This window comes from Somniosus microcephalus, chromosome 7 (genome assembly GCF_052327205.1).
Source record: "Somniosus microcephalus isolate GS21.2 chromosome 7, FLI_Smic_1.0, whole genome shotgun sequence".
Taxonomy (NCBI): Eukaryota; Metazoa; Chordata; class Chondrichthyes; order Squaliformes; family Somniosidae; genus Somniosus; species Somniosus microcephalus.
Window position 1 is genome coordinate 2146111 of NC_140993.1, and position 9883 is coordinate 2155993.

Genomic DNA, 9883 nt, shown 5'->3' on the forward strand with positions numbered 1-9883 from the left:
TACTGTGGAGGAGGAATTCCTGGAGTGTTTACAGGATGGTTTCCTGGACCAATATGTCGAGGAACCAACCAGAGATCAGGCCATCTTAGACTGGGTATTATGTAACGAGAAAGGAATAATTAGCAATCTTGTACGAGGCCCCTTGGGTCGGAGTGATCATAATATGATCGAATTCTTCATGAAGATGGAGAATTACGTTGTTGACTCAGAGACTAGGGTCCTAAATTTAAATAAAGGAAACTACGATGGTCTGAGGAGCGAGTTGGGTAGGATTGATTGGGGAATGTCACTCAAAGGGTTGACGGCGGATAGGCAATGGCAAACATTCAAAGACCGCATGGATGAACTACAGAATTTGTTCATCCCAGTTTGGCATAAAAATAAAACAAAAATGGTGACTCAACCGTGGCTAACAAAGGAAATTAGGGATAGCGTAAGATCCAAGGAGAGGACATATAAATTGGCCGGAAAAACCTGAGGATTGGGAGCAGTTTAGGATTCAACAAAGGAGGACAAAGGGATGAATTAAGAAGGGGAAAATAGAATGTGAGAGTAACCTTGCAAGGAACATAAAAACTGACTGTAAAAGCTTTTATAGATATGTGAAGAGAAAAAGAACATAAGAAGTAGGAGCAGAAATAGGCCATACGGCCCCTTGGGCCTGCTCCGCCATTCAATAGGATCATGGCTGATCCGAACCTAGACTCACGTCCACTTCCCTGCCCGCTCCCTGTAACCCCTAATTCCCTTATCAGCTAGGAAACTGTCTATCTCTGTTTTAAATTTATTTAATGTCGCAGCTTCCACTGCTATCTGAGGTAGCAAATTCCATAGATTTACCACCCTCTGAGTGAAGAAGTTTCTCCTCATCTCAGTTTTGAAACGGCAGCCCCTTATTCTAAGATTATGCCCCCTAGTTCTAGTCTCACCCATCAGTGGAAACATCCTCCCTGCATCCACCCGATCAAGCCCCCTCACAATCTTATATGTTTCGATAAGATCGCCTCTCATTCTTCTGAATTACAATGAGTAGAGGCCCAACCTACTCAACCTTTCCTCCAAAGTCAACCCCCTCATCTCCGGAATCAACCGAGTGAACCTCCTCTGAACTGCCTCAAGAGCAAGTATATCTTTTCTTAAATATGGAAACCAAAACTGTACGCAATATTCCAGGTGTGGCCTCACCAGTACCCTGTATAACTGAAGCAAGACTTCCCTGCTTTTATATTCCATCCCCCTTGCAATAAAAGCCAAGATTCCATTGGCCTTCCTGATCACCTGCTGTACCTGCATACTAACCTTCTGTGTTTCATGCACCAGGACCCCTAGATCCCTTTGTACTGGAGCACTTTGCAGTTTCTCTCCATTTAGATAATAACTTGCTCTTTGATTTTTTCTGCCAAAGTGCATAATCTCACACTTTCCAACATTATATTCCATCTGCCAAATTTCTGCCCACTCACTGCTTTCCCTCCCATCTTTGTATCGTCGGCAAACTTGGATATGTTGCACTCGGTCCCCTCCTCCAAATCGTTAATATAGATTGTAAAGAGTTGGGGACCCAGCACTGACCCCTGCGGAACACCACTAGTTACTGATTGCCAACCCGAGAATGAACCATTTATCCCAACTCTCTGTTTTCTGTTAGATAGCCAATCTTCCACCCATGCCAGTATATTACCCCCAATCCCGTGATTTTTTATCTTGTGCAGTAATCTTTTGTGTGGCACCTTGTCAAATGCCTTTTGGAAGTCCAAATACACCACATCCACTGGTTCCCCTTTATCCACCCTGTTTGTTACATCCTCAAAGAATTCGAGCAAATTTGTCAAACATGACTTCCCCTTTATAAAACCATGCTGACTCTGTCCGATTTAATTATGCTTATCCAAATGTCCTGTTACTGCTTCCTTAATAATGGACTCCAACATTTTACCAACCACAGATGTTAGGCTAACTGGTCAATAGTTTCCAGCCTTTTGTCTACCTCCCTTTTTAAATAAGGGCGTTACATTAGCAGTTTTGCAATCTGCTGGGACCTTGCCTGAATCCAGGGAGTTTTGGAAAATTACCACCAATGCATCCGCAATCCCTACCGCTACCTCTCTCAAGACCCTAGGATGTAAGCCATCAGGTCCAGGGGATTTATCCACTTTAAGTCCCATTATCTTACCAAGTACCATCTCCTTAGTGATTTTAATCGTGTTTAGCTCCTCCGCCCCCCCCACCCCCCCATAGCCCCCTGTTTGTCCAGTGTTGGGATATTTTTAGTGTCCTCTATTGTAAAGACTGATACAAAATATATGTTCAGCGTTTTTGCCATCTCCATGTTCCCCACTACTAATTTCCCGGTCTCGTCCTCTAAGGGACCAACATTCACTTTAGCCACCCTTTTTCTTTTTGTATAACTGTAGAAACTCTTGCTATCTGTTTTTATATTTTTTGCTAGTTTACTTTCATAATCTATCTTCCCTTTCCTAATTAATCTTTTAGTTATTCTTTGCTGGCTTTTAAATGCTTGTCAATCTTCTATCCTCCCACTAGATTTGGCTACTTTATATGTCCTTGTTTTCAGTCGGATACTATCCTTTATTACTTTACTTAGCCACGGATGGCTGTCTTTTCTTTTACGCCCCTTTTTCCTCAGTGGAATATATTTTTCTTGAAAGTTGTGAAATATCTCCTTGAATGTAGACCACTGCTCATGTACCGTCTTACGCCTTAATCTATTTTCCCAGTCCACTTTAGTCAACTCTGCTCTCGTACCTTCATAGTCTCCTTTATTTAAGCTTAGTACGCTGGTTTGAGATCCAACTCTCTCACACTCCAACTGAATTTGGAATTCAACCATGTTATGGTCACTCATTCCAAGGGGATCCTTTACTAGGACATTTTTTATTAATCCTGTCTCATTACACAGGACCAGATCTAAGATTGCCTGCCCCCTGGTTGGTTCAGTAACATACTGCTCAAGGAACCCGTCCCTAATGCACTCTATGAACTCTTCCTCAAGGCTGCCCTGCCCAATTTGATTTGTCCAATCAATATGAAAGTTAAAATCTCCCATGATTATAGCTGTTCCCTTATTACAAGCCCCAACTATTTCCTGATTTATACTCCGACCAATAGAGTTGCAACTGTTAGGAGGCCTATAGACTACGCCCACTAGTGACTTTTTCCCCTTATTCCTTATTTCCACCCAAACTGTTTCACTATACTGATCCTTTAACCCAATATCATTTCTCACTATTGCAATGATTCCATCCTTTATTAACACAGCCACCCCACCTTCTTTTCCTTCCTGTCTGTCCTTCCTAATAGTCAAATACCCCTGGATGTTTAGTTCCCAGTCATGGTCACCTTGCAGCCATGTCTCCATAATGGCCACCAGGTCATACCCATGTGTAGTTATTTGTACCGTCAACTCGTCTATTTTGTTACGAATGCTGCGTGCATTCTGATAAAGAACTTTTAAATATGTTTTGTGACAATTTATTCCTGCTTTTACCCCTTTTACTACTTTACCTTTATCATTATATATTCTGTCCCTTCCTGACATGCTCTGGTTTTTAATTCCCCCACTGCTACCTTGCTCTATTGCCTTCTCTGCTGACATTTTTATTTTTCGCTCTCTTGAAACCTCCCCCCAACTAATTAGTTTAAAGCCCTCTCTACAGCCCTAGTTATTCCATTCACCAGGATTCTAGTCCCAGCACTGGCCAAGTGAAGTCCGTTCCAACGGAACAGCTCTCTCCTGTCCCAGTACTGCTGCCAGTGTCCCAAGAAGCAAAACCCATTTCTCCCACACCAGTCTTTGAGCCACGCATTTAACTTTCTGATTTTTATTTACCCTAGCCAAATTTGCTTGTGAGGGCAGGCACAGCACGGGTTAGATACAGAGTAAAGCTTCCAGTACACTGTCCCATCAAACACTTCCAGGGCAGGTACAGCACGGGTTAGGTACAGAGTAAATCTCCCTCTACACTGTCCCATCAATCACTCCCAGGGCAGGTACAGCATGGGTTAGATACAGAGTGAAGCTCACTCTACACTGTCCCATCAAACACTCCCAGGGCAGGTACAGCACGGGTTAGATACAGAGTAAAGCTCCCTCTACACTCTCCCATCAAACACTCCCAGGGCAGGTACAGCACAGGTTAGATACAGAGTAAAGCTCCCTCTACACTGTCCCATCAAACACTCCCAGGGCAGGTACAGCACGGGTTAGATACAGAGTAAAGCTCCCTCTACACTGTCCCATCAAACACTCCCAGGGCAGGTACAGCACAGGTTCGATACAGTGTGTCAGCCGTGTCTCAGGCGGTAGCACTCTCTCCTCTGAGTCAGAAGGTTGTGGTTGAAGTCCCACTCCAGAGACTGGAGTCTAAAACTCTTTGGTGCCCCTCCAGTGCAGTGCTGAGGGAGTAAAGCCCAATGCAGAGTAAAGTTCCCTCTGTACTGCTCCACTAACAGGCCTGAGCCCCAAACTCAGAAGAGCGCCCTCTGCTGCATTCCACTTGTCTCAGCAGCGGGAGAAGCAGGCGGTGGAAGTCCCGCCCCTCGGACACCCCGATTGGTTGGAGGACCCGTCGCCACCTCAGTCGTCCAAGCTCCGCCCGCTCTCTCCCTATTGGTCTGAGTTCCGTCAGTCACCACCGTGGAGTTGATGACGTGCCCCAGTCCGGCTCCCTGCAGAAGACAAGGGGCTGCGGCCGCTCAATCCACTCCACTCGGTGCTGGGAGGGCGCCGGGACGGTCCGGTTTGTATTTTCTTTTTATTTATCTCCCTGCCCGCGCTTCTCTCCGCTATATATAAAAAACCCTGATAAAACTCACTTTCCGCCGGTGATCCGGAGTCTAGCGGTTGCCCGGGTTGACCCAGAATGTGGGGCCCTGCGCAGGCGCGGTAGCGGCTCATCCTCGGGAGCGGGGCCCGGCGGCGCATGCGGAGTAGGGGGAGGGGGCTGGGCCTGTTCAGAGCCCGCGCTCACCTTGGAGCGGCGCATGCGGAGTAGGGGGAGGTGGCAGGACCTGTTCAGAGCTCACCTTCAACAATGAGAACAACAACAACAACCTGTATTTCTATAGCGCTTTTAACGTAGGAAAGCGTCCCAAGGCGCTGCACAGGAGTATTGTAAGACATTGAAAAATGTGACCCCGAGCCACATAAGGAGAAATTAGGGCAGATGGCCTTAAGTTTGGTCACAGAGGTGGGTTTTGATCAGCCTTGATCTCATTGAATGGCGGAGCAGGCTCGAGGGGCCGAATGGCCGACTCCTGCTCCTATTTTCTATGAAAGAGAGGCAGAGAGGGACTTCCAGAGCTTAGGGCCGAGGCAACAGAAGACACGGCCACTGATGGTGCAGCAATTATAATCAGGGATGCTCAAGAGGGCAGAATTGGAGGAACGCAGATGTCTCGGCGGGGAGGAGGTTGTTTTCTTTGAAACCGAGGAGGCTGAGGGGAGACCTGATTGAGGTGTATAAAATTCTGAGGGGCCTAGATAGGAAGGACCTATTTCCCTTGGCAGAGGGGTCCACAACCAGGGGGCGTAGATTTAAAGAAATTGGTCGGAGGTTTAGAGGGGATTTGACGAGAAATGTTTTCCCCCAGTGGGCGGTGGGGGTCTGGAACTCACTGCCTGACAGGGTGGTCGAGGCAGAAACTCTCATCACATTTTAAAAAGTACTTGGATGTGCACTTGAAGTGCCGTAACCTACAAGGCTACGGACCAAGTGCTGGAAAGTGGGATTAGTGTGGATAGCACTTAATTGGCCGGCACGGACAAGATGGGCCGAATGGCCTCCTTCTGTGCCGTAATTTTTCTGTGTTTCTATCGCGGGGGGCGGGTGGTTGTGAGGCTGAAGGGAATAACTAAGATAGGGAGGGGCGAGGCCATGGAGGGATTTGAAAACAAGGATGAGAATTTTGAAATCAAAGCATTGCTTAACCGGGAGCCAGTGTAGGTCAGCGGGCACAGGGGTGATGGGTGAACGGGACTTGGCGTTGAGTTACGACACGGGTAGTTTTGGATCACCTCAAGTTTACGTAGGGTAGAATGTGGGAGGCCAGCCAGGAGTGCGTTGGAATAGTCGAGTCTAGAGGTAACAATGGCCCGGGTGAGGGTTTCAGCAGTGGATGAGCTGAGGCAAGGGAGGAGACGGGCCATATTACGGAGGTGCAAGTAGGCATTCTTTGTTATGCTGCAGATATGTGGTCGGAAGCTCATTTCAGGGTCATATATGACACCGAGGTTGTGAACAGTGTGGTTCAGCCGCAGACAGATGTTAGGGAGAGGGATGGAGTCAGTGGCTAGGGAACGGAGTTTGTGGCAGGGACTGAAAACAATTGCTTCAGCCTTCCCATTATTTAATTGGAGAAAATTTCTGCTCACCCAGAACCGGATTAGAGATTGTGGAGGGGTTGAGAGAAGTGGTGAGGTAGAGCTGGGTGTTGTCAGCGTACATGTGGAAACTGAGGCTGTGTTTTCAGATGTCGCCAAGGGGCAGCATTTAGATGAGAAATAGGAGGGGCCCAAGGATAGATCCTTGGGGGACACCAGAGGTAACGATGCGGGAGCGGGAAGAGAAGCCGTTGCAGGTGATTCTGTGGCTACGATTAGATAGATAAGAATGGAACCAGGCGAGTGCAGTCCCGCCCAGCTGGATGACGGTGGAGAGGCGTTGGGAGAAGGATGGAGTGGTCAACCATGTCAAAGGCTGCAGACAAGTCAGGAAGGACGAGGAGGGATAGTTTACCTTTGTCACAGTCACAAAGGATGTCATTTTTGACTTTGAAACTTGATTTGACTTCAGGGCCATGTCATTGCGATGGATTGGGCTGTTTCTGGCCCGCTGGTTATCGTGGGCATGGCTGGACACCAGTTGGACCGGCTCTATCCTGTTTGTTCTTTGAGGCAAAATAAGCCAAAAAAAACCCTGCTTCCCCCCTTACCCTTTCTACACTCCTTTTACAGGGTTTTCGAAGTGGAGCATTTACAGACAGGAAGCTCAAACCAAACAGCACCTCAAATTCTGACAGAGTTACGTGATTCCTCAGGACCTGATTCAGTCGCTCCTCCAATCTGCTGGCACACCCGTGAGTTCACACTGGGGAGAGAACTTTCAAATGTTCTGAAAGAGCTTCAAAATCTACAAATACCCGAAGCAACACCAGTGGCCACACACTGGGGGAAACCCGGGCCCCGTGTGTGGGAAGGGATTCACTCAGTCATCCGCTCCAATGATACACCAGCATGATCACACGAGGGAGGGACCTTTAACCCACTCCGTGTGTGGGCAGGGATTCACTCAGCCATCCGCTCCGATGATACACCAGCAAGATCACACGAGGGTGAGACCTTTAACCCACACCGTGTGTGGGAAGGGATTAATTGCACGCTCCGTGCTGCTGAGACACCAGCTTGTCCATGCCGATGAGAGACCGTTGACCTGCTCTGTGTTTTTGAAGCAATTCTCTCATTCTGCCACCCTTCTGAGACACCATCGTGTTCATACTGATGAGAGACCGATTAAATGTTCTGACTGTGGGAAGAGATTTAAAAGGTCCCAGGATCTGAAGAGACACCAGCTGGAGAGAGCAGGAAAGAGGCCATTCACTTGCTCCGTGTGTGGGAAGGGATTCACTCACTCATCCCAACTGTTGATACACCAGCGAGTTCACACTGGGGAGAGACCGTTCACCTGCTCCGTGTGTGGGAAGGGATTCACTCAGTCATCAAGCCTGGTGAGACACCAGCGAGTTCACACTGTGGAGAGACCATTTAAATGTTCTGACTGTGGGAAGAGATTTAAAAGGTCCCAGGATCTGAAGAGACACCAGCTGGAGAGAGCAGGAGAGATTATGTTCACCTGCTCAGTGTGTGGGAAGAGATTAACTCGGTCCTCAAATCTGCTGGCACACCAGCGAGTTCACACTGGGGAGAGGCCGGTGAAACATTCCAACTGTGGGAAAAGCATTCAAATGTTCCAGGAGCTGAAGGGACACCAGCTGGAGAGAGCAGGAAAGAGGCCATTCACCTGCTCCGTGTGTGGGAAGGGATTCACTTGGTCATCCCACCTACTGACACACCAGCGATATCACACTGATGAGAGACCATTTAAATGTTCTGTTTGTGGGAAGAGCTTTAAAACTTCTCGGGATCTGAAGCAACACCAGCGAGTTCACACCGATGAGAGACTGTTTACATGTTCTGTCTGTGGGATGAGCTTTAAAAGCGCTGGGATTCTGAACGGACACCAGCAAGTTCACACTGGGGAGAGGCCGTTCACCTGCTCCGTGTGTGGGAAGGGATTCACTCGGTCATCCAACCTGCTGACCCACCAGCAAGTTCACACTGATGAGAGACCATTTAAATCTTCTGACTGTGGGAAGACATTTAAATGTTCAAAGGGCCTGAAGAGACACCAGCTGGAGAGAGAAGGAAAGAGATCGTGCACCCGCTCCGTGTGTGACAAGGGATTCACTCGGTCATCCCACCTACTGACACACCAGCGCGTTCACACAGTTCTGTAGCACAGGGCCCTGCAGCCAGCTGGGGTGACATGAACATGGAACGGATGAATGCTTTATAAATTCTTGTACTGCTAAGACTGTTGTGCTGATGATTCCCTTCTTTTGACAGTTCATGGTGTTACATAGAATGTACAGCACAGAAACAGGCCATTCGGCCCAACTAGTCCATGCCAGTGTTTATGCTGCACACCCACCCTACTTTAATTAACCCGATCAACATCTCCTCCCACTCCTTTCTCCCTTGTGTGGCTTCCCCATAAATCCATCTGTGCTGTTCACCTCAACCACTCCTTGTGGTAGCAAGTTCCCCATTCTCACCATTCTCTGGGTAAAGAAGTTTCTCCTGAATTCCCTCCTGGATTTGTTAGTGACTTTTATATTTATAGCCACATAAATATGATGAGATTCTGTTAAGATGACCAGTATGTTGTTGTACTTTGTCTTTTTCTGATGAATGAAACATTACTGAGCCCCTGTACCTGTGTTATGGGATGAAGTGCCAGACAAGTAAAGACACAACGTCTGGGTGTGAATCTGATAATAACCTCACTGACCGTCTAGGTGTGATAACCAGACGAGCTTGTGGTTATAGTCTGGTCACAGATGGACTAAATTCCCTGAATTAGCAGGAGTTCAGGAGGCGGTCAACAGACGGGTCCAAACAATCCCATTTCCTGAGTGGTAACCAAGCTTGTGTATAAGAACAGGCCGCTTAAGCCGTTGTCAGTTGGAACAGACTTGAGAAGGTTGCGCACAAATCCACTGTACTTCTATTCTCCAGATTGAGGGAATTATCACCTGATCTGTGTTATGCAGTGATCTTAATAAAGCCTGGAGAGACCATTTGTGTTCTTGTGAGCTTGATTATCTGGTATCCGAAACCCCAGCACCCCTGATCATTAGAGTCAACCTCAGTGTGTGGAAAGGGATTCCCTGGTGTATCCCACCCGCTGACACACCAGAGTGTCCACAGTGTGACTGCGGGGGGTCGATTCCACTGTTTCCGATGCCTTTAAATCACATCCAGGACTGAGCCATGTTAATTCAGGCAACTGGGGCTTGTTAATGTTAAGAGCCCTGAAATAAAGAATAGATTGACCTTCCAAAGCTAGGCTTTATTAACTTTAAAATCAGCAGCATATCTTTCCACATCCAGTCCCAACTAAAGCTAGAAAAGGACTGAATTTAAGGTAGCCACAACACATCATGTGATCATCAACTACCAATGAGATTACAACACATATCCCAAGGCAGTTAACAAACAACGAATCACAATACTTTTACTAATCAAGGAATAATCACCACATTCACCCCTCCTTTTAAAATATACTCCAACCTAATAACTTTT

At 47.3% G+C, this 9883-nt stretch overlaps 1 protein-coding gene across 1 annotated transcript in view; it reads left to right on the forward strand.

Annotated features, from left to right (window-relative positions):
• The window catches only part of LOC147114454 (uncharacterized), a 240950-nt gene extending 231574 nt beyond the window's left edge, over positions 1-9376 (forward strand). Inside the window, exons 4-5 of the mRNA XM_085993919.1 lie at positions 7601-7817; positions 8238-9376. Of these exons, the coding sequence (XP_085850045.1) occupies positions 7601-7817; positions 8238-8535 (515 nt within the window). The 3' untranslated portion in view covers positions 8536-9376. The remainder of the gene's footprint in view (positions 1-7600; positions 7818-8237) is intronic.
• The last annotated feature ends 507 nt before the right edge of the window (positions 9377-9883 follow it).